General features: G+C 27.1%; 1 protein-coding gene across 3 annotated transcripts; it reads right to left on the bottom strand.

The window, feature by feature from the left end:
- Positions 1-254: 254 nt before the first annotated feature.
- LOC107444261 (uncharacterized) lies at positions 255-24,637 on the bottom strand. Of its 3 annotated transcripts, none has more exons than XM_071182453.2 (15): positions 24,347-24,637; positions 22,701-22,980; positions 20,141-20,350; positions 18,860-19,111; positions 18,216-18,387; positions 16,259-16,881; positions 15,777-15,863; positions 14,736-14,928; positions 12,001-12,401; positions 9,941-10,022; positions 8,924-9,136; positions 8,154-8,195; positions 5,221-5,309; positions 3,611-3,844; positions 255-1,220 (listed from the first exon to the last, which is right to left on the bottom strand). In XM_071182453.2, exons 2-15 carry the CDS (start codon positions 22,950-22,952, stop codon positions 1,020-1,022), a joined length of 3,051 nt encoding a protein of 1,016 aa, XP_071038554.2. In that variant the 5' UTR covers positions 22,953-22,980; positions 24,347-24,637; the 3' UTR covers positions 255-1,019. The 3 variants fall into 3 exon arrangements, with proteins under 3 accessions (XP_071038554.2, XP_071038558.2, XP_071038557.2); XM_071182457.2 differs by having other exon boundaries at positions 24,574-24,633; XM_071182456.2 differs by having other exon boundaries at positions 24,343-24,623.
- Positions 24,638-26,554: the final 1,917 nt, after the last annotated feature.

Genomic DNA, 26,554 nt, shown 5'->3' with positions numbered 1-26,554 from the left:
AAATCAGTAGTAGAATAAAGAAAATATATCTTCTTTTTTACATACATTTTAAAAAGAAATTCATTTTATATTACACTAAACAATTTGTACAAGAAATTATAATTTAAATGAAGATTTCATCTTTGTTTTCTAAAAACCAATGTCTGGCTTTTTACATATTTCCTCAAAGTAACCACAGCAAAAATGATTGTATATTACTTCATGTTTTGGAATCGTTAATAATTTGCTGCTTGAAATTTGAAACTTATTTGCAATTTCTTTTTTACCAAGGCCTCTTGCTTTTTTGCCTGAATTTGTAAATCGAGGTTCGATATAAAAAGGTTTAGCTGCATTCATATCTAGAAAAATTTTGCTTTTGGAATGTAAAAATTATAAGTGTGTAATAGCATAAGTTCTTATCACTAAATAATAGCAGTAAAATAAAATTAATATAAAAATTCAAGATGCGTAGTTCAGTGGCAAAACGAGCCACCATTTACACACATCTAATGCTAAAGATAGAATCATATTGCATGAAGTGGTTAAGAATTGAAATAAGAACATATTTTTTGCAAGTGGTAAAAGTTAATACGGGAAAAATATCAAATGTCTCTCCCTAACAATACAAATCATAAACATCCACTGAAACATAAATAATGGAGTGTGACCTATAAACAAAGTCACTTCAATATATATATATATGGTTGTAATTGCACATCAAAAGACTTGAAGTAATAGTTAATACTTAGATGAAAGCACCTTTTTTATTACTGTCGCATAAGGGAAATATTTCCATTAAAAATTACATTTCAATCAATAAGCAAATTAGCCAAAGAAATGTTACCTTAGAAATATTTCCCACTTTCTTTCCACTACAAAAAACACGCATAATTTGCTTTTAAGTGTTAACGTACAAATTTAATGGCACTCGGATTTAGGTTCCATTGCACTTTTGATACTCAAATTCCGCATAGTAGTTTATAAAATCAATTGCAACCCACAAATGAAATCTTAATAAAATGGTGTGCTTAGTTCACTTTTTAATGACTAACTTCATCTCGTATGGAACTAATACGGGCACATACTTTTAAAGCAGGTCCAAGCTTCATACTCATTAAACTCATCAAATGATCTTCTTTCAGTAAGAGAAGAGCTTGGCCATCAATTTCTTGTGCTCTGAATTCATCAGCATAATCTGAACAACCGGGTAAATCTCGAACAAAATCCACAACATCAGTAACCTTTAACATTAAAAATATTATTCATTTATTAGAAGTGCAATATTATTATTTTCATTATATATCTGGCAAGGTTTAAATTAGTGTTACCTATTACTTACTATTTTAAAACAGTCTGATGCTTCAAAAAATATTTACTAAGTGTTAACTTTTCTAGATGAAATATGTTTAATATTCGGCTCAAATGCATAAAAAAAGTTCAGTTATTAGTTAATTATTTTAAACATTTCAAAAGTAAATCTTTATTACTGTAGTTAAAAAAATTTTTTTTTAGTAAAATCTTTTAAAAGGCAATCTTTTTAAAGGAAATTATAAAATTTAAAAATAAAAGATAATTTGATGTTAGACAATAAATTATTTTTGGTTGCAAATTATACAACACTTAAAGTACTTATCAAGCGTAGCTTAATATTTAAAATTAAAAAAAGAGAGAGAGAGAGTTTAGAGTTAGAAAACTATAGCAAGTTTTTACTCTATGATAAATAAAATTATCAAGAAACTATTAGCTCAAACACACTGTTATTAACTAGTTTCACCAAATCCTGAAAATAAATATTTCCAACTATCACTAGCAGAGATAATCACAGGACACTGACAGAAAGAGAGAGGTGTTAGAGAAATGTTTTAAGAAAAACTAGTCACACAGTGGCAGCTATTTTTTTGCTTTGTAGGAATTCCAGTAGAATTTGCATTCCAGTAGAATTTTAAGAAATGGGCAGTAAATCGCTTACTCCGCGTTGAAATGCTGTTTGTTACCAAATGCTGTTTGCAACTCAAACAGAAAGAAAAAAAAACATATGAAGATTCTTAGAAATGAATAATAGGTAATAAAAAAAGATGATACAATAAAAGCAAATAACAAGAAAAAGAATGATTGTAATTAAATATGATAAAATAAAAAAGGCATAAAATGAAGATTACTCTTGTTTTTCAAATTTTATAAAAGTTAACAAATAACTTGAATGCAAGAAAAAATAAAGCAAAGCTAATGAAAGAAATCTACAGAAATTTATTTAAAATTTTTTTTTAAATGAGATAATGCAAAATAAAAGCAATTATTAATTTTCTTCTTCTTCTTACTTATGCTTTTTTAACCGATTAATTATAATAAAATAGTTTAAAGAGAAGAGCTGGGTGATACAGGAATTTTAACATATTGTTCACAGGTAACAAGTCAACTCATCTTTTAATGCCCAAACACTGTTGACCCAGGATGAGTTAACTATTATTGCACTTTCAATGTCGAATGAACTCATTGGTCGACAGCGTTTGGGGTTAAGATCATTATTTAGAATATTTTACTTTAATACCATATTCAATTTTTAAAAAAAATAGCCGGTGACATAACATAGTTTCTGTGTAAAATTGCTGGCCAATAAAGTGTTAATATTTTGATATATATTGATAATTTAAAATATCCATATTTCTCAATATATTCCAGTTGAACTAATAAACTTTATTTTTACAGTAAGACGCAGTTAGAACAATGAAGCATTTAATGAGGAAAATCGAGCATTTTGTACAATATTACACAAGTAATAATACAATATTAAAAATGTATTAGAGTGTATTTTCAGTAAGCAATTTATTTCAGTTTTTCTCTTATTTAACAAGGGAAATAAATTTAGAAAAATTAAATAATATCAGACATAATTAAAAACAAAAAATACACAATGCTTGATTAATTGTTTAAAGTACTTAAAGTCTCTCTGCATTCAGCAACCACTTACATACACAGACTTTAAGTAACTAAATTTTACTTAAAACATGGATTGAGATGTACTACAGTTACAACAAAATCTTGAACACATTTTAGAAACTATAGAAAATGCAAGATGAAACCTTTAAAACATTGAGTGACTCATGAGAAAAAAAATCAAATGATAAACTTTATAAAAACTAAACAATCAACATTAGATAAATATATTTTCACTTCTCAAAAAAAATTATCCTGAAGCATTTCCTGCAAACTGCTTTCTGTGTTTAAATTTTTAGCAAAGTAGAATTTAGTGAGCAACAGGATCTAACTGCTCCTTTTGATAATGATCTCATTATCATTGTATTTAATAATTTTAGAAAAAATTTAACAAGCAAAAGGATTTAACAAGCATTAGCACATTTCACAAGCCTTCTTGTTAAATACATATATTACTGTATACACAATAGTATTGTATTTGATTAGATATCCAATAAAACCTCTTAATAATGATCACCATATTATCGTCTTTAATTCTTGATAAAATTCACAACATTATCGAATTTGTTCATTGAACTACATAATCCCATCTTCAATATCACTATTGTGATATTGAAACAGAGACAGAATCTTAAAAAGAAGCAATTTTAAAATACTAGATAAAATATCAGATATAGAAAACAGTGACAATACTCACAGTCCATTTTAAAGGAGATTTGGTGGCGAATTCTCCTTGAGAATTAGAAGTTTGTTCTCCCTCTTCCACTTCAAAAGTCGGTGAAGGGGGACGGCTTTCTTCTTCTTCTGGTATAACAGCTTCATTTGAATCACCTTCTATTTCCATTTGTTGTTCTTCTTCATTCTGCTCCAAAGTAACTTCTGCTTTCTCTTCTTCTGTTTCTTCAGGCATTTCACGATCCACGGCAATAGTCTAAACCAAAAAGTTAGAGAGGGTCAAGAAAATAATAGATATTATACACCAGGAATCAATAACTGTTATACTAACTCATTTTGAAATCACTTATTGGGTTGTTGGGAAAGTAATATTTTTTTAATGAAACTGAGAGGAGATTTTCTTAGACAGAATAAATATTTATTCCATCATACATTGTCCATTCCCAGTCCACTATCTTTTGCCATCTTTATGGCAGTGTCATGACTTCACATGCATAAACTGTTTTTTTCATTGCTAAAAAAAAATAATCCAGGTGATTTTTGACTTTTGCAAAGGTTTCACCGACTAAAAAATTTTGTAAAGTGTAGAACATTGTTATAGAGAACCTATTTCTTGCCCCCAGTGATGATGTGCATCAAAAATGAACAATTTTTTTGACGTTTGAGAAGCATATTAGAGAAGTTGATGCGATGACTTTTTATATCTGAGCATGAGGAATCCATATGTCCAGATTTGAGATTAAACTCAAAGCTTTACAAATGATCACGAGCAGTAAAATTTAAAAAATTTCATCTTTCAGAGATCTCACAAATTGTTATTTACTGGTTTTAAAAAATTAATGCTTTTATTGTGTTTTCATCAGCTTAAACTGGCATAGTGCATCTTCCTGCATTTTAATCAAAATTTTGCAAACCAGTTTTGGCATTGACATACTGTCAATACATCTTTTCCATATACATTGGATAATTCTTTCTTGCTTGAACAGCATTTTTAGCTCTCGTATAGTAAAAAAGTAAGTTATGCTCTAAATGCTGGTTTTTATCTTCTATTTTTGAAAGGGCACCAACCAAAAAGTACAGTATAGAATCAATCAAACTTTTTTTCAAGTAAGACCTGCAAAATATATGATTATGCAGTTTAGGAGTGAAGTTAGCTGTTAAAAAATATAATTAAGTCCCCTGTTTGAGAAAAACAAAAATACTCTCTGTACAACCCAAATATATTACTTTAAGAAAATTAAATAAAATTTTATAATAGCAAAAATTAAAAAAACTCCAAATCCTCATTTTGCCCTTCATCATTAGTATCCTTAGAACTACTGTTTTTCTTCTCAAAATGAAATAACTTGCATATTTTTTGAAATGTCCGTTGAACTTCTGAATGCTGGATGTTGGAGGAAACTACATTTTAAAGACAGTCAAAATGGGTATTATTAACATTATAAGAATAGCATTTATGAGGAGAAGTTTAAAACAAGATGATGCAAATGGAAGAAACAAATTATGTGCGAACAATTTTTTTTTCATCTAAAAGAAGTGTTCTAAAGGAATTGATAAAGACAAATACTTAAACAATTAGGCTGGCTTAAAATATAAAAATGTCCTTTTCTTATTTTTAAAATTATTTCTTACCCATTCTTTTTCTTCATACATAACAGACTCAGACCTTTTCCAACTCTTTTTTGATTTTAAGCCCAGTTTCTTCTTTTTTGATTTACCACCTGTGAAAAAAATTATAAATTTATTACATCTCTTACATCATTAAATTATAAAACTTATTTATTAAGATATTTTGTAGAAAGCTTATTCTGCCTTAAATTCTTCACCAATATTATTTAAAAAAAAAAAAAAGATTTTTACTCTAATAACAAAACATTAAGGAATTTCCAGCAAATAATTATTAAAATAGAAGAGCATTGTACTTTATTTTAATAAAGTTTGATAATTTAATTCATTAACACTAAACTTTGAAACCTATTCAGAACATATTACAAATTTGGTTTATTACAATTTCATTCACTACTCCTATAAGTTGAACAGTATGTTTATCCCTGTGGCAGAATTTTTTCTGACTTTCTGCGACAAACCTAACTAGAACCAATATCTTTCTGCAAGATATTTTTATCGTTATAAATGTATGTGTAATGAATTTATAATAATAGATGAAATTCGTGTTTATACAATAAGTCTACATGCATAGAATAAAACTGTGTAGATTTTTTTTCTTAATTTCATAATATAAGTTTTCATTTCTTAATAAGTTTAAATTGTTTAAGTATAAATTTGCATAATCTTCGATAATAACGAAAAGTTATAAATGTATAGATCTGCAGACAAAAATGCTTACTAGAGCATAAATAAAGATTACCCAGAACCTGTAATAAGATAGAACTTATAGAAATAGCTAAGAATGAACAAAAAGAATAAAGTTATAAAACAAGATAACTGAATTTGAAGTATCAGTTTAAAACAGTATCAAAATTAAATTATTAAAACAGTTTAAAAAAGTATGATTTAATGTTTCATTATAGTAGTTATATCAGGTACAGAAACAAATCAGGTGAAAAAATTAATATTGAAGTTGAGTAATCAAAGTAATAAAATAGAATTGACTATAACCGAATTCTAAAAGCAAAAAAATTAAAGCAATGTTTGTTTAAATTTTTTCTACATCTAATTAATTTTATCTAATTAATTATAGATTAATTAGATTCGATTAATATTGTACTGACTTATTGAAAGATATTTTTTTTTAAAAAAGGAGGTAAATAAAACTTTTTCGTGATCAGATTAAGTTCAGAACGAAAAAAAATACACAGCGCTTGTGATTTCGCACTGTTTTGTGTAAATATATAGCATTGATTCCACACGAAGTATGCAGAAGCGGTTTCCGACTCAATATGCTCTCAAGTCTATTCAACATCTCGAAACGAAATAGTCCTTATCAGTACTGAAACATCGGTATTAGAGCCATACTCATTGGATGCGATTTTTTTCGCATGCGTATGGAAACCTGGTTGAAAGTGTTTCACCAGTAAATATTTACCACCAATCTGGTTTTCATTCGCATGCCAAAAAATCGTAGATAGTGAGATATCTTTCTCCTTCCGCGGTACGCTAGAAAAAAAAATATTTAAAACAATTCTGTAAGAAAATTTTTTTGCAGAACCATTATTGCTTCTGCAGAAATTTTTTGTTTCTGTAGAAAATGTTTTTTTTTTTTTTTTGGTAAAACAGCCTCTGCTTCTGCAGAATTGTTTTGAGAACTTTTGTTTGTGGCAAACCAAAAATTTTTATTTCCCAAATAAAAAAAATCTTTCTGTAAGAACTCAGTCGCTTTCTGCGACAATGTCGCTGTGTCGCCGTGTTTCTGCCACGGGGATGTTTATTATTTTTCAATTTTTGTGGAATGACCCCATGTTCGAATAATATTGGAGTATTTCAGTAAATATTAATATTTTAATTAAGAAGTTAAGCAATCGGAAAGTCTTACATAATCTGATTTTTAAAAGTGGTTTAATAAAGTTACTTTATGAGTACTAATTGAACATAGTTTCTCCATAATTTCCATTTTATATTTGTTTTCTATCATTTTTATCATGATAACAAAAATATGCTAAAAAAACAACTCTACATAAACATGGGAAGGTAAACAATATTAAACAAAATGAAAAGGCAAAAATATTTAAATTAACTAGAAAAAACAACAAGATTGTCATATTAAAATATACATAAAATAAGAGGCATAAAATAAGAGGCATAAAAATCAAAGGAAAATGTGATTTATGTGGTTTTTATTTTGAAAATTGCATATCATTTGGTAAAAGACACTAAAATGTGCTAAATGGAGATTTTGAATCCTAAAACATGTTAATTTTTGTATTATATAAAATTATCATTTTTAGTTTTTAAACATGTAACATTAAATAATTTCCAATTAAAAAATTAAAGTGTAATTAAAGGTAAATTTGATACCGAAAATATAAAATCTTCTAATTATTATGTAGTATAAGTAATGTCTAAGTCAGTTTAGTATTAACTTTAATTAGTATTTTTGAAATGTTTTACATTACTTTTTTACTGTCATAACAAGCAAATAAAAAGATTATCATTCAAATAATTTTAATATAAACCAAAATATATTTTATAATTTTGATTTATTTAAAAAAAAAAAAATTCTGCACTCATAAATAAATAGTTATATGCTCTTTATATTTATTTAATGGGTGGGAAGCGATCATATGATAATGAAACTGTTTAATATCACTTTATTTGCAGGAGATATAAAAGTATTTATAAATAAAAAAAGAAAACTTTATTTCTAAGGTCATTTCATGTATTTACGTTCCGATTTCCTCTTTTTGTCTCGGTATAATTTACATTCAAAACAAATAACACAAAAATCATTCAAAATAGTTAAATAATAGTACAGATAAAATTAAAACATTAAAGCTCGTAAATTAGTTAAAAAATATAAGGACCAGTAAATCAGAAAATTAAAACTATTTTAAATAGACATTTAAATTATAAATTTTTCAATACAACTCAAAATAATTTATAATGACCTTTTTTGCTGCCTTTCTTTTTATGTTTCCGAAGCTCGTCACCTGAAAAAAAAATTTAATTTCTAAATAATAAACTAAATAACTTAATTTCTATGAATAAAGTAAGTTTGACAATGAAACTAATTTTACAACTTCATTCAACAATTTTATTGTTAAATTGTTAGTTTTGAGTTAGTTTTGTTTTACATATAAATTAAACATTTGTTTAATTTTATTGCAGACAAATTAATTTACTTATCCAATCAGTAATTACACAAGTGAAAAGAACAAGTTTCACAAAATAATAAACTTAATTAATAAACTACAAGATACAGATTTAATATTTTTCAAAATCCAATTCAATGATGCCAACTTATTTTCCCTTCAGCTCTTATTTGACTCCAAAAAAGGACAGGTAAGTAAATTAATATTAGAATTACCAAATAGTTTTCAGAAAATAAACTTATATTTTTTAGTTTTTAAATAAGAAGCATATTTTTTAGATATTTATAATTTTTTGTGATGAAAAAACAAACAAACAAATTGACAGTTTATTTAATGATACAGCCAAAGTAAAGTGACTTCACAAAGAATGCTCATAATAATCTAAAAGCAGAATAGCAACCTTACATTTTAATTCAAAAGTTTTATGTATAATAGAAGTTAATATAGGAATATTCCTTTAAGGAAAATAATTCAATGCCCTAAAAGATTAGTTATGCTGTCAATATTGAAAGTATGTTACAAGTTAGATAACTTCAATTACATTTTAAATAAAAAGTAAATCAAACCTGTTTTAGATTCTTGCTCTGGTAAAATTATAGCTAACCGTTTTGAAGAGCCAGCATTAAAACGTTTAGCACATGAAGTAGAACAAAAACGTTTTGAACGTTTGAATTTGGCTTTGGGACCTAATTTTCCACAGAATTCACATTTAGCTAACTCAATTGGGCCACCTCTAATTTTCAAGATCTTGTCTTTTTTCTTTATTGTAGCAGAAATATCTGTGAAATACAAGTAAAAACATTTAGAATGACTGTGAAACTTAAAAAAAGAAAAAAAAAATATTTAGAATAAATAAAATTATTTTCTAGGGATGAGATTTATCAAAGCCAAAATCATAGTCTTTTCTTTTCAGAATTCTGCCTCACTGTGAATAAACTTTTATTATTTTAAAAAGTAAATAGTTACAAAACTTTATAGAGATATAGCTGAAATGGTAACAGAATGAAAAAAAAAAATACTTTTCCTTCATTTTAACAATAAATTAAACATTTGAAAATGTTATTGAATGATCAAAAGAAAGGTTACATTTTAAGTATTTCGGGTAAGTACTAAATAAAACTCATATGATTTTTCAGTGAATGATAGGTTTAAAAAACATTAGAAAGCAGCAGGTAAGTAAAACTAGAAAATCCAGATAGAGACATGTATAAATAGAGTCACATATGAAATAGTTAAAATATATTAATATATTTGTAAAGTAAATAAGAACATTTTTACAAAATATTAAATAACAGATAAAGTGTTTAAATATTTTTCAGCATTATAAGAGTTGTTTAAAATAATACCTGCACACAAACTGAAAAGAAACAAAAGCTCTGAAATAAGCTTGTGTTTTTAAAGATGAACCATGAGTAAAATAACAAAAAGTAGTAATTTTCTTATGCATTGAATAAAACAAGCGTAAATAATATGAAAAATATAGAGATGAGTTATACAATATTAATACAATGCAGATGTTTTAAATAAAAAAGCTTATATAAATAAAAAGAATCAATGTTAAAAGTTACTAAACTAACAATTACCTGAATTTGAATTGTTGTAAGGTTCTGCATGTTTATCAGAATCATCGTCTTTGTCGGTAATACTATATGAGGGCATTGTAACCTGAAAAAATATATGCATATATATGTGAAAAATATTGTGGAATAATCTGGAAAATGATTCTAAAAATTTAATTACAGTTTCTGGTATGTAATAATTCACTAAGGTTAAATAACACTGGGGAATAAAGTTTTTGTTGTATTTATACAAATGTTAATTAACCTTGTCTATTTCAGGTGTGTGGATTTCAAATCTTAAATTAGTTTTGCTCCTAAAACTATAGATTTTTTTTAAAAACTAACTACATTTTTAGCACTTTTTTGTTGTTGAAATGTTACGCATATTACCCAACCCTCTTTTGTAATGTTATGTATAATAGAGGGTTGGGTAAAAGCTGAAAATTTTTTTGGGAGAGTAGAGACACACAATCTGGATTGAAATGGCATAAGAAACCATGTTCAGAAATGCCCTAGTATGCCTCCAGCAGAGCTTTTATATAATAATGTGTTCAGTAGCTCAAGAAGAAACAGCTCATAATAGGGAAACACTCCTAGTGGTGTATGACATTTTTGGACATAGGTACCTATGCAATATTAATCCTGAGGATGTACCCTAACTCCAACATTTACGCGAACCTTTGTTATGTATAATGTTTTTAAACTTGTACATTTTGAAAAGAAAGAAAAAAACTATAGATCGGAGAGACAAACTAATTGCAAATTTGAAATCAGTCATAGAAAAGTATCCAAGATCTGTTAAAAAAATCTCATGCAACAGAAAACAAAAAAAAAATTTGCTCCCACGGTGATTTTTTATAATATTCAATAAAAAAATAATGTTATTTTTAAAGAATGCTATAAAATCGAAATAAATAATAAATTCAAGCCTCATAGTGGACCAAAGAAAAAAAATTAAGACCTCTTTCTGTACACTATATAAATACTAGACTACTTTTAACACGCTCATTACCAGCCAAGGGCTATACTATATTCATCATGGAACTGTTTATCTATAAGGATAATATCAAAATTAACTTTTCTTATTTTAGTAACCATTTTAATTTTTAAATTTTTATAAGAAGTTAATTGTGATAAACAATATGTTATTGTCATGAGGAAATACAACATTTTCAGTTAAAATAAACTAAACTCAGTGGTGCAACAGCCCATAGAGGGCCAAGGCCTACTATGCCCATCTCAGTTTTCTTGACCTTGGGCTCTGAGGGGCAGATGTTCCGGCTGTGTGGTCAACCGAACACGGAGCCACCAGTGCTTAGTACCTAAGTATAGCATGCTTTGTACTCATTTTATCGACTCAGTGAAGGGATGAAAGGCTGAGTCAACCTTGCTCGGCCCGAGGATCGAACTCAGGACCTGAGGCATGAGAGAGCCTAGCGTTACCATTCAACCGCCGGGCATCTTTCTGCTAAACAGTTGGATGATAATATGCCTCTTGCTACATCTTGATCTGTTTTTTTTTTTACACAAACTATAGAAAATATTTTGTCACATGATATCCCATAATACTGCAATGAGCGTGTTAAAAAGGGTAAACAAAAAGTATAATTTACACTATTTAAGTACAATAGCGCCAAGTTTTATAGCTAACTAACTTTTTTTACATCAACGTAAGAACTTAGGGTTATGATTTAAACTGGATATAATTAATTTTTTTACCGAAATGGCTCTTTCTTTCATGTACTTCCATAATCAGAGTGAAGTAGATAAAAATCCCTATAGGCATAATTATATATATATATATATATATATATATATATATATATATATATATATATATATATATATATATATATACATATATCTATATCTATATATATATATATATATATATATATATATATATATATATATATATATATATATATACATATATCTATATCTATATCTATATATATATATATATATATATATATATATATATATATATATATATATATATATATATATATATATAGAGAGAGAGAGAGAGAGAGAGAGAGAATCATTTTCTAATTCATAAGAAAAATAAGTTAGGAGCTTACAGGAAATGGTTCTGATCCTTCCTGAATGACAAAACCTTCAATTACATGAGTGAGAACATGTGGCTTAACTATTGCTTTTTGTGGTTGCTTCACAGTGACTGAAACCTCTGTCATGGGCATAACTATTCCAATATTGTCTGGCTCCACTTCTTTTCTACTTGGAGCAACTTTTTCTACAGGCACTGGACTCGGCAAGGCTGGAGAAGAAGATGGAACAGGTTCGTCCATTTCCATCTGAACTCCCTCATCAACAAGAGGGACAGCTGGAGAAGGGGTAACAATGGCGACATCCGGTACCGAAGCGGCTTCGATTATTTCAGATGACTGCGGTACATCAATGTCAATGGGTTCTTGAGCAGCAGGTGAAAATGCAGATTCAGTCGCAGAAGATTTAAATGGTTCTAAAAATAATACAATTAAAAATATGCAGTCATTATGATATTATTATGTTGTTAAAATAAAATGAATTTAATTAATAAATTCTTCATCTCTAAAAAAAAAGGCATTATCTTTCCACATTTTAAAGAATAGAAGTACTTGACACATTTATAGTTGAGATCAGATATTTGTTAAAATTACTTTCAGTATTTTACTTTTTCATTTTTCCATGTAGGTTGCATATTTTTGATGAGCTTGTAATCCATATTCAATGAATTTGTCAGTTATAGGTACAAAATGAGTATTAAAGTACTCTTTTAAAGTATCTTTTATAGTCAAAACTGTATTCAATTATTTTTTTTGTCATGGCAATTTTTCCTTCACTTAAAGCTTTCTTTGAAACGGAAAATCACTGCCCTATATTGCCATGCGACAAAGTCAGAGCTGCTTATACAATTTTGCCAACATTTGAAAATGTGTAATCCTCAGAAGTGCTTTACTCGGAAATGTAATGATGTCAATATGTATCGATCTTTATATTTTCACTAAGGTCATTTTTTCGAATTGAATTTTTACTCATCAAATAAAATACCTTCAAGCACATTAAAAGGTATTAATTAAGCATCCATAACTAAATCTTTGCTTGAAACTTCTTTGTCTCTGGAATTCACTTGGAATTCTTTTACCAAGCATGTTTTTTTAAAAATAATATGTGTAGCAGCTGCAATATAATGGTTTCAAACTTTACATAAAAACAGTTTTATGCCTGCATTTGATTCTTTCACAATTTCTCCCAGGACTTCTCTAAGGGCAACTAACTAAAATGGAAGAAGATTCACAACCTAACTAACTTCCTAAATTTTTTAAATTAGACAAATCTTTAATTCCCTTTAAAACAGAAGTTTTCAAGAAATGCTCCATCAAAATGCAAAGCACTTGAAAAGTTTAATACTACAGTTCATTTGTTAGAGATTCTTGATACTGAAATAATTTCGTGAATTTCTATGAACATTTTAGTCCATGCAGATATGAAACTGAGCTCAGCTTTTATGGTTGGTTGTTTTAGGAGACTTACAATATTTTTACATCAGTTCCTTTTAATTAAATCCGATTTTTACAAAGAAATATTTTTTATAAAATAATTAAACACATCATCTGTGTGTTCCAGAATTCTAATAGCACCTTATAACTACATGCTTTAGAAACTTGGCTGCGGAAGATTAAGTTTATTAAAATGGATTTCTTTAACCATGTTTCGTAACCATGTTTTATTAAAAACAGAGAAATTAAACAGATAAAGTTAGAAACATAAACCAGGTACTAGAACTTTCAAATATATTCCTGATAACAATTGATTAGCTAGAAAGGAGTTAAGTAGACAATGCAGTTACTAATTCATTTCTACCAATATCACAGATTCAGCCACATTGCAGTTACCCTCTGTTACTACAAACTATTAAATTAACATGCTCTGATTAACTAAAACAACATATATTATTAGTTGTTCTTCAAATAATCTTCATAAGATAATCAGAAAAAGTAAAAGCTATTTACCTAGGAATGAGACAAGATTTTCAGCAACTTAAAACTGAGGTTTGCAAAATGACAATCCACGTAGAAAAAAAATTTAAAAAGTAAAATTTTTATTACTAAAACTTTGCAAAAAAGTGATAAAAGGTGACAACATATGAAAAAAAGGGACAAAAAGTGACTCACTTCTTACCACGATACATGCATAAATGCTCTCCAGAATTAAATAAACAGGCTTGGGAAAAAGAAATGGCTATACACATTTGCCAAATTCGGGTTTTCGGTACTTTAAAGTCCTTACTTTCTTTTATCTTTTGTACAGAACTGGTACAATTGTGCCCTAAGTCTTTTGTGTCATAAAAGTATTTGCTATATGAGAGACAAACATTAATGTTTTGCGATACCATATTTGTTTTGTCTTCAACACAATATGTCCATCAACATATGTCTCTTATATATCAAATACATCTTTATTTAAAAAAAAGCAAGTCTTAGGGAACAACTGTTGTACAAGCAGTCTCCAAATGGAAAATATAGTTTAACAATTACATTGAATAAAAATAGAAGGGACAAATACGACAATAATTAAAAATGTACCTAATGTTTTCGCTGATGGAATGAGTATGATGGTGCAGCATTTCTAATGGAAATTACTGGTCAAATTTAAGGGAAAACATGTTCCTTTTAATGCTGACATTGCTCTAACTGACATTAACTAACATTGACAAACTATTTTGCAATATATCTGGTCAGACCTCTAAGCAATAAATTTTTAAATATTATAAACTTATGCACTATAATGTAAAACAAGATTTTTAATTCATTACCTAATATTTTGTTGTAAGTGGCAGCAAGTTTTACTTCAGCTGCAGCAGGCTTTGTCTGATTTGCAGCATCTGCTTTCTGACTTGGTGGAGGTTGAGTTTGAGTCTGTGTAGTTGCTGTCGTTAAGTTTGAACTATTAGATCCTGAAGAGGCAACAGAAGTTCGATAATGAAGAAAACGAGATTTATGTTTACCCTGCAATATTAAAAAATTATTAAATTTTTCACAAGCGTTTTTCTATACTTTTGGTATTACATGTGTCAGGTTAAGATTATTTCAACTTATTGACAGTGAATTAGGGTAAAAGAGAAGCTTAAATAAGAAAAATAAAATAAATGAGTGCAGTATTATCTGTAAATAAAATATTAAAATTAATAAACAGATTAATAATGATTTTCATTCATTAGTAAAATAGCTTAACTTCTGGGGTAATTTCTATTTAGAATAAAAATTAAAAAATGCGACTATAAAATAAAATGTTAATTTTGCAACTCACATACTGTACATAATGTCTTTTTAATATGCAATGTACAATTTTTATGATACTTTTAATTAAAAATATCTTTAAAAACTCAAATAAATATAAAAGTGTTTTTATAAATTCTCTAAAAAATTTAAGATAATGAAGAAATTTTTAAGACTATTTTATAATTATTATTTATGTTTTAATAACAAAAAAATATTAAATTTAAAAGCAAAATTAATATTGAATGTTGTGATAAAAGTTTTCAATCAAATCTATGAACAATATTTTATATTTAAAATTAAAAAAACTACTAGATAACACAAATGGTATACTCTTTGTTTAAGAAAAGTCATATTAATATTATTTATTTATTAGTAAAAAGAAAATAATAATTTAAACATAATAATAACAAGAATTGTCAGAAAAAGAATATTTCATTCAAATTTCAGGTTTTGCTAAAGTCATAGAAAATTCAACCATAAATAAGAATGGAAATATAATAATTAACTAAACGTGCATATAAATTTCTGTACAAATAAGATAATTATTTTCTTAATGTGCAGTAAAATTAATTTACCAATGTTTTGGTTACAGTGGAACTTATTCCTGGACTTGCTGTAGAAACTACAGTTTGAGTTGCAATAGAACAACCAGGACGTGAAGCCTAAAATAAATACAATAAATTAAGGCAAATTTAAAATATTAACAAAAATAGTTTAAATTTTTTAATACTTAACTTTTTTAACAATAGAATTTATGGACCCACAGACACAAAATAATTTAAGAACTTTACGTTATCTTTGGCGGCTAATAATTTTTATTAATAAACTGGAAAAATACTAAACAAACAATTTTTATTTTTCTACATATTCAAAATAACACAAGCAAAATTATATTAGTTTTAAGTTTCTTTTAATGTATGATATATTTAAAGTTAAATACCTTTGGATAATTATAATTAATAAAAAATGTGACAAAAGTTAAAATAACATATTGGTTTATTAAATTATTTTGGAACAAAAAGTGTTAATTTTTTTTAAATTTAAAAACTTCACTTACAGTTTTAACCTTAAAAACTTGTGGTGCAGGGGTGGCAGCTGGAGTTGGTGCAATGGGTTGGGGAGCAGGTTGTATTTGAATTTGTTGTGTAGGCTGATGTGGCTGAATAGCCTGAAGTGCTGTTTGTTGATGCTGTTGGATTGGTTGTGGTTGAGGAGCAGGCTGATGTTGTTGAGTTTGCTGCTGTACTGTTTGTTGTGACTGCTGAACTTGTTGAGGTGGTTGAATAGGCTGTATTTGTTGCTGCTGCTGTTGTGCTTGCTGAGTCTGCTGCTGTTGTTGCAGTGCTTGAGATTGCTGTTGAGATTGTTGTTGTTGTTGTAGTTGAGATTGCTGTACTTGTTGAACTTGAAGTTGCTGCTGAGTTGTTTGCTGTTGCAAAGTTTGTTGAGACTGTTGCTGTATTTGTTGGGCTTGCTGCTGAGGCTGTTGCAATTGAGCAGCAGATGCAACAGGTACAGCATGGATAGTAGCTTGGGGTGGAGGTGATTGAATGAACATATCTGACTGTTGGCTTCGAATGAATATAGGATTCTGTCCAAATAATGCAGGGGAATGTAAAGAACCGGGTGTAGCCCAGGTAAGTCCAGGAGGAAGAGATGCACCCAATGCTTGTAAAGATCCTGAAATGGCAAATATTCAAAATTAGCAAAATTAATTCATACCCATATAAGTTATTATATGTTTCTTTTCACAGAGTGTTAGATTGTTTATGTTCTGATTTATGTTTTGCAGAAAATATACTTGTTTGTTAGTAAGAAATAATAAAAATTTTCTTTTTTCAAAAATGATTTATTTTTGTATGAATTTTCATTAATGAATTTAAAAAAAATTTTTTTTTGCATGATAGTTAATTTTCACTTGAAAAAAATAATGTAGTCAGAGAAATGTGCATTAATCAGAATAAGCAGGGCTTAATGAAACAAATGACTGTCTATTTTTTCCATAGTAAAGAACAGTCAATTTCTTTCTTTCTCTTGTTTTCTTTTAACACAATTTCTTAAATGGATGGATAGAAAAAAGCATTTAAACTTTAAAGTAGTAATTTTAAACAGTGACAGTCATAAAAAAAAACATTTTTAGAATTCAAAATTCCATTTTAGAATTCACCTAGAATTTAAAAAGCTGTTAGTAACCAATGTATTAAAAACTTCAAGCGACTATAAAAGAAAATTGTTTCTTTATTATAACGATACAATAAAAATTGATATAAACTATGTAATTTTACTTTTATATTTACATACACAGGATTATTCCTGTTTTACAATTTTAATTTTAAAAACTCAGGTCTGAATTCCTTATGCAACTTTGTCTTTTTTTCATCAAATACATGTCTTAAGAAATTGGTACATTATTTTTTTTTAAAAAATTTCAAATTTGAAGTTAAATAAAATAAAAATTTATTTTAAAAATGACAAAATTAAGTATGTATAATTAGCAAAATTTATAATCTTCCCCTTAATAACTAAGCATATGTTGTGTGAAAGTTCCATAACAATTTTAAACTGTGCGTAATTAATAAAATCAATTAAACAGTATTTTTTTAGTTGGTGAACATAACCACACATACATTTTTTTTTCTTGAAGACTTTGAGTTTAGGTATTTCACAAACAAAATCTCCAAAAATAGTGCCTTTTTTTTTTTTTTTTTTTTAGTTTTGAATTCAGCCTAAAAATAGTCAAAATAGCCAACAAAGTCTAAGATGAAATAAATAAACATATTTATATCAAATATACTTTACATGGAATTTCTAAATGTGGAGCTAACAGAGAACAAAACTGTTTTGATATTTGAAATAGATTTAAATACAATCAAAATCAATTTTAAAAAACTTCAAACTAATATTTGTTTATTAAATATATTTGTTTAATGAAGAGATTTCCTTTCTCGATAAAATATATTGTGTCACAGAAAATCTGTGCCTTTTGTTTTAAACCAATAAAAAAAAATCTGTACCTAAAATTTGAGCCTGGCTAGCAATCATGGTTGGAGCTTGAGTAGTTATGATATGAGGAGCTGATGGTATCTGTTTTAATTGACTTGTTGCAATCATTTGACCAGCACACGAGACACTGGGAGATGGTAGAATGGGTGATTTGGGATGAAGAGTGGCAGGTTGAGAGATAAGCTGAAATCATTTAAACTCATGAAGTAAGAGCTGAAATTACTGGATTTTCAGGACTTTAAGAGGTTTTTAATAATTGAGGGAGAAAATTCTGAAGCAATCAAGGCTTTTGAGGAACAGTAGTAAAAAATATATGAAGTTAATAAAAAAATTGATAAAACTCACAATTAAAGAAGCTAGTATGATAATATCTGTTAAATTTAAGCAACTAAACAATAAATAAATTTAGTGGACACATATTTTCTAATTGATGAGCAGTAGCAAGAAAGATATGGAGCTTACAAGTACAAATATGCACAAAATTATCAGAATTACAAGTACAAAAATTACCATAATAATACTGAAATTATAGAGAAAAAAATTTAGTTAACCCATTTTAATTACTTTGTATAACATTCATATTAATAAGATACAACAAAAAGCATGATCAAAAATAGATTTTTTGAAATATACAAAATTTATTGCAGAAACTTACATAAGATTTTCCTTTTTGACCATCAGTTATTGCTTTAGCTTGATGAGGAATGACTGATTGAGGATTTGATAAAACGCCAAGTTGACCAATGACAACAGTCTGATTAGCAGTTGTAGCAGGAATGAAACCAGACTGACCTTGAATTACAGCAGTTGATTTAGAAGTAGCTAACATTTGTCCAGATATACACGCTTTCGCCCCAGCAATTTGATTGCCAGCTGGTATTAGGTTTTGGGCACCAAAGGCTCCAACCTGAAAACATCAAATTCAAAAACCATTTGTATTTCTTTAAATTAGTTAGTTTAAAGCAACAATAGCAAAACTCATTAAGTACTATTTATTTTATTAATATCTGTGTGATTTTATATTTCATGTTTGAAAACAAGAATCTATTTAGTATGAAATTTCACATTTTTTTCTATCCATCGACCCATTTGTATTTTATCATGAAAAATTCTTTGCTAAAAGAATAAATTGTTGAAAATAAGCTTCTTTTAAAGGTAAGCAACAATTGTCAAGTATCAAGTTAAAATATTTCTCACAATACAATTTTTAATAATTAAAATGCATAACTGAAATTAAGGTATTTTGACAAAAAATACAATTGTTAAATTAATAATTAGTACTAATATATATATAAATAATTAGTAATAACTAGTAATAATATTAATAATTAGTAATAATATTAATTATTAGTAATAACTAGTAATAATATTAATTATTAGTAATAACTAGTAATAATATTAATAATTAGTAATAATATTAATAATTATTAATAATATTAATAATTATTAATAACTAAAGATGAAAAGTAAATGTTTTTCAGTATTTAGGTAAACTTTCGCTCACAATTGCTTAATGACCATGATAAAAATATCAAAGAGAGAATCTCTAATGTTTGACTAAACTTCCTTAATGAAATTATCTAGAAAACCAGAGAGTAATGTTTCATATTTACAAGTAAAATGATTCGTCATTGAAAATAATATTTGAATGGAGGGAGAAAATTAACAAAAAGTGATGACAACATATAATTTGTCAAACTTTTGATATAGCAGAAAGTTGCGCTCCCTTAAAAAAGAAAAACCACCTCAGAATCTTAAAATACTGAAAATAAAAGCCTTCCTTATCCATCTAAGGAAACTGATTGTAAATTAAAAGTATAATCAAAATATATTGTTAGCTTAATGCTAATCTATCCATTGCATGTATTTTCAGATAGCCTGAGATTGAAAAATAAGGTATATCAGTGTTTGTAAATTGACAGATTGTAAAACTCACCGACTGCATGGGAGCTGAAATTATTGTTGGAGTGGCTGCTTTATTTTCCATAGCTTTTCCTTGCAACTGTAGGCTTATACCTGGAGTAGCACCAATACTTTGTATGGCAGGTTGTATTGTCAAGTTGCCTGGAAGAAACATGTGTTGTTGCTGCGGTGCATACACATGTTGTAAATACTGATTCTGCAAAGGTTGCTGAATAACTTGAACCTAATAAAATTTGAAGAATTAATTTACAGTGCATCATTTAATATAAAGCTACATTCCTCTTCATTTAAAAAACTGATGATGATTATAAAATATGTTACATGTTTGGGTCTCTAAATTCATACACAAAGTAATTTTGCATTGCAAGATTCTTTACATAAACCTAAGACTGTGTTGAGTCATATAGCTATTGGATAGCCAATTTTGATATCCATGATACAAAAATAAATGGCTAAAATATAGCTCGACAATTAAAAAAGGTTTTTTTTTTTATCTAGTGTAGCCTTTCATTTATTTTTTAATGACCTTTAACTATTAGCTGTCACTGTGCCTCAATTTTTTTTTTTTTTTTTTTTGATTTTTGCAATATTTTATAGCACAAATTCCAATTCTTGCCTGATTAATTTTTATTACTTTCAAAATATTTCTGCGATTTGCTGCTCTTATGAGAATAATATTATGCTCTTCCGAAATCAATTTTCAGTTTTTCAATTTTTGCTCAAATTTTAGAATATTTTTTAACGCTTCAAGCTTTTGGTAAAATTGTTGTGTCTTCTTTCTCCCTCAAAATTTTCATAACATTTTAGTGTTTTCTTTTGACATTCTTTTAAAAAAATTGAAATTATGATTTTATAAAATAAAATTGTGTACAGAATAATAGTAATAGTGAATAATTGAATTTAAAAATATAACTTTTATAAATGGAAAAGATTTCAGTTAAAAATGAACTAAAGTACAATTTAATCCATAGTATTTCTGTACAGTACAACTAGAAATCAATTAAACCAGACATGAATAAAAAGCATAATTGAAATTTAATGAAAGCTCTTTATAATGCTTATCACAATACATGTGATAAAGGTTATAAAGAACTTAAAATATAGTTTTAAACTAATAAAATTTGTGTTGAAAAATACTTAAAATCAAAATGAAAAATTGATTATATATATAGGCCACTAAGTAAAATATTTATTATATTTTTAAAAACTATGGCTTATTTGAGAGCACACTTAAACTATATTTTGTTAGAAATCCTTTCAAATAACAGTAATTCCTATAAAACAAATCAGTCTGCTCAACTATTTTTTAAAATTCCTTTAATACCGATTAACAGTATAACTTTCACATTGTGTGTATGTGCGGGCAAATTTGAAATACACAAATAGTTTGTGGTAGCTAATAAATGCAACGAAACATTTTTTGATATAAAACTAAAAACTAATAAACATGCCTAGTTTTAGATGGCTAATTACTAATTACTCTCACTATAAATAAATACTTCCTATATTTTTAATTTATCAAGTGAAATGAATAGATAGTAACTTGCAGTAGTCTTCTGGTAAAATTCAAAACAGTATATATATATTTTTTCCATCATAATCCAAACAACAATTGTTACACTTTGAACAGACAAGTTTTACAGATTTGATGTAATAATTTTGCTCTAGCTAGAATCACAATCAGAAATATAAATTTTTCCTGAAAAATTAATAATTGCACAGTGCATACTATACTGAAATTATTAGATTTCCCTTTATTATAACATAATTAATTTTTAGACAAGATAAGTTTAATAAAAATTTTATCGAAAATAAATATCTTTTTTAGAGGAAATTAGTAATGTTATCTGTTTGAACAATATAAAATATAACTCAAGTAAAACAAAACAAATTTATGCATATCTACACTATTGTAGTGAGCAGCAATCATGTTACTGAGTTGTAGTTAATTTAAATATAAATTTGAAGAATAAAAAATGTAAAAACATGAATTTCTTTTTACGCATAAGACATTACTTTGCCTTTATCAAAGATTTAGTTCACAAATAAATGATGCAGAATAAAACAAATTTATGTATAAAAAAAAAAAAAACTGGTTTGGTACACTTTTGTAGTAAGCAGCAATCATGTTACTGAGTTGTAGTTAATTTAAACGTAAATTTGAAAAAAACATGATTTTCTCTTTATTTTGCATTATCAATGATTACTCTGCATTTATCAATGATTTAGTGCACAGTTAAAACAATAAAAATTGATATTTACGAAATTACAATTAAAACAGTCTGATGTGAGCCAGGGGATTCATGGAAGTTAAGGCATCATTTTAAGACCAATGGAATGATAGTGATAATCTGGTCAGTATTATGCACAGGCCACCTTTACTTCCCAGATTAGCTTTTTGAAACTGGGTAAACTTCGGATTAAACCTTAGTCAGATAAAATGATAACTCACTGCCTTTAACCAGGTCCTTACGGCTCTAAACTCATTAAATACTAACTAAAATATACTTAAAATTGACAAACAGAATACAACTCAAATAATGAAACACATTTGAAATTGAATAATTACTTACATGAGGTAAAGGAGAAGCTGCAACAGAGGGTTGAACAGCTACGTTTTGGGGAGGGGTATGCGAGGCTGCTGAGTGAGCTAACATGACTGCACTTGCTGATACTGGGGTTCCACTAGCAGATCTATTGGGAGCTACAGAAACTGAAGCTACAAATGGCACAGTAGCAATGCCATATGATGCTGCAGATTCACAAGGTACACTAGCTGATGCTGACTGAGTTTGACACTGCACTTCTGCATCTTCAGATCCCATTCTCAGATATAACTCCTTTGAGACCCTCCTACAATTAAATGTGACACACACAACTGATTAACAAAAAATATAGGTGTCCTATACGCAAAATAAAAAGATCAACAGTTTAATTTCAGAAAATTATTTTGTCTTTATTATTTTTGATCAGGTAATTTTTAAATATTTGTAATCTTTTCCCTGTAATAATCATCAGGGGTGCACAACCAACCTATGATATGCGCACCAAATGTGGCCCACAAAGTCTTTTAACTTGATCCTTGAATTGTCTAATATATTAATAGAAATTTAAAAGAAAAAAAAACAAAAAAAAAACATAAATTTTATTTCAGCCATGCACAGCATAAAAATGAGAATTCAGTTAAGGAAATGGGTTAAGCGCTTGCAATGAAATGCAATTACTTAAGAATAGAACAATTAAACTACCAAAAAAAAAAAAACTCGATAATTCTTTAGAGAACTTCCTAGAATTACATTTTGCAAAAACAATTGTTTTAAAGAATTGCAATGGATGTTCTAAGTTAAAAAATTAACAAATAAAAAAAAAAACAGCTTAATCTTACAATCTCATGAATTTTTTAAAACTTTTTTTTCCAAGCAACAATTACTATCAGAGTTTTATTTAGAGATCTAGGGATCATGGAATTAAATCTTAAGCTAAATACACATGCTTGGGAAAAAAATTCTTTTTAATGATTTATAATTTAAGAAAATTCTGATTCATTAAAAAAATTTAAGTTAACATTCATTTCAATTTTTGTAAACTAATAATTCCACTAGATAATTCTTAGAGAAAAAATTTATTTTAAAAATTAGAGGGACAACTAGAACCAGAGTCCTATGTTTTTTTTCTTTTCTTTTTTTGATAAATCAAGCCCTAATCTCAATATACAAATGAACAAATATAAAATGAAAAGTGCAAAAAATACTATAGAATGCATATTGTTATAGCATTAGTGCTGTCATGTAATTCAGAATTGCACAATATTCCAGCATTTGTTTTCAAAATTTAATAACATAATTTTAATAAATTAACATCAATTGAAACTTTTTTAAATATTGTACTCAAAAAAGAAACCTTTAACTAGTGTAAATAAAAAAAAGAATGCTTTACACAATAACTTAATTGTATGTTTACAAGGCATTATAATTAAATATGAGTGAGAATATTTCTCTTTGAAATATTTGATTCAACAGAATTATTAGTTCGCAATTTATATACTGATTACACACAAGACAAAATTTGGCAAGAACACTTTTCAAATCCTAAGTGCACTCTATAGTCTTCAAGCATTTGCGGATCTATTTGTTTTTTATTTTACGAAATTATACACTTTTTTTATAAGAAATTAAATATATGTCAAATTTTAAATAATTAAATGACATTTATTACCTACCAACACAAATAAAGCCATCCCTAGTTAAGATCGCTTCTTAGAATTAATTATAATTACAGCAGAGACGCCATCACAAGATTGGCATTAATCGCTACAAAAATTAATTGTTTCTGTAAAAAGATTAAGGTTTAGAAAGCTATTTGAATGCTTTAAATTATTTTTAAGAAATGTCATTATATGCAGATCATATTTCTGATGTAAAGTTAATATGAAAAAAATATTATTACAAATCAAATCTACTCCAAACACCCTAGCAGCCGAACTCGACTCCAAAACCAAATTTGCACCGGTAAGTTGAGTTGTTTCCAAATATTCAGTCAAGGACTACGTTACTCAAAGCGAGCTATAAGCAAAGTTGCGTAATGCTTATAGAGTAATCTTACTCCCATTTTTCATGAATTATTCATTATTACCTCTTTTTCCGTTTTGCTTTTTAAAAATATAATAAAATTCTTACAAAGATCTCGGTAACTTAAATAAGAATCATTTCTTTCTTCTTCATACTTGCATATTTCTTTTTTTTTTTTAATTTTCGGCAGACATGCGACAGTTTTTAAGAGATTCTTATTTCAATACTTCTTCGATTTCCTTTTTAGAAATGACCTATACTCTTTATGTATAAATTTGTTTATCTTCTCTTCCCTTTAAAGAAAAAGTTTGTAATTATTTGCAAGCGAAGAGGGAAAAGATTAAGAATTTCATCATTTTACAGTTCTAGTAGGAACCTTGAACGGTAGATGGAACCACCAAATTTTGTGAGGAAATGGAAATTCTTAAAATTTTTATTTTATCAATTTTTTTAAAGACAGTTAAACATTTAGATAGACGCATGAAGTTTTATTTATTTGAAAATTAATTCAACCTATTTAAGAGAAAAGCTCAAACAAATTACAATTTTAAAATACTTTTTACTTATTTAAACTTGAATACATCTTATTAAAAGGCAATAATTAATAGTCTTTAAATTATAATAAAATAAGTTATTTGTTGCAATTTTTTGCACTAATCTTTTCGTCTTTCAAAATGTAACATTTTATTTTATTTATGATATTGTGTTCTTGAGAACAAATTTTTCATAAGATAATACGGAAAACAATTAAAAGTATCATTTTAATATTAATATAATTCTTATAATAAATCTTATAATAATTCTTATAATAATAATAATTATTAAATTTATTTAAGACGTATTTTTAAAGATAAATGTGTTTATTCTATCAACTTTTCCATAGCATGACTGAAATGATAATTCCATAGCACACACTTAGTCTCAGCAGATATAGACTTTAGTTACTATGTAAGCTAAAGTTTCTAAGTGCGAAAATATCAAATGTAACCAACATTAATTTTTTAAAACTTTCCTGTGGGTTGTAGATTTGAGAAAGGTTAATTTTTATATTGCTCCTTGGATCATTTAACGGAGGGGGTAAAAATGATCTAATTTCATTTTGTTACCCTTAGTGTGAGCGACATCATGAACCAAAATTTGTTAACTATACCAAATATACCAAAATTTGTTAACTTTTTATTTTGGCAAATTATACAAAAAAATTTAATGTGATAACTATTTAAGTTAGTAATTATGTTTCTTTCGGCTTTATGTCATTTATGTATGTTTTGTGTCATGACAAACTGTTTGAATTTATTTTAAAAGCATATTATTAAAGATTCTCGTCACCATGCATTTATAGTAATCTATTACTATAAATGTTTCTTGAAAAAAAATAATTAAATAAAGAAGGTAAGGAACGTGGGAAAAATTCATGTGAATAGGCGAATAAAAAAACTTGCAAACCGATGGATAGATGAATGACGAAGTATGCGTGTTACGGATTTTTTATTTTATTTTATTTTATTTTATTTTATTTTATTTTATTTTATTTTATTTTATTTTATTTTATTTTATTTTATTTTATTTTATTTTATTTTATTTTATTCTATTTTATTTTATAACCGGTGTTGAACAGCTTACAACTATCAATATTTAACTCCGTATCTCCGTAATTTTGAATCATATCCTGAAGACAAAGGTAGTCCTCGTTAAGCATTGAGAGAAACTACCCTTGGTGGAAGATTTTTAGATGGAACTAACTCGCTTTTTTGTTACAAGGAGAGGAAAACCGCAAAAACTCCCACGGTAAGACGGACTTCAAGTGAACTCTAATCCATGACCCGTCTACCATTGGGAATACTTTACGTCAGCACTGT

The sequence above is a fragment of the Parasteatoda tepidariorum genome, chromosome 3 (genome assembly GCF_982258835.1).
Source record: "Parasteatoda tepidariorum strain Cologne lab strain chromosome 3, Ptep-v5.0, whole genome shotgun sequence".
Taxonomy (NCBI): domain Eukaryota; kingdom Metazoa; phylum Arthropoda; class Arachnida; order Araneae; family Theridiidae; genus Parasteatoda; species Parasteatoda tepidariorum.
This window is presented reverse-complemented; position numbering and strand designations above follow the sequence as displayed.

Coding starts and splice junctions, on each gene's coding strand:
- LOC107444261 (XM_071182453.2), bottom strand. CDS start 22,952: ATGGGATCTGAAGATGCAGAAGTGCAGTGTCAAACTCAGTCAGCATCA. Junction 20,351..22,700: donor CAGCTTCTCCTTTACCTCAT/GTAAGTAATTAT, acceptor AAATTTTATTAG/GTTCAAGTTATTCAGCAACC. Junction 10,023..12,000: donor AAGGATCAGAACCATTTCCT/GTAAGCTCCTAA, acceptor ATATTTTTTCAG/GTTACAATGCCCTCATATAG.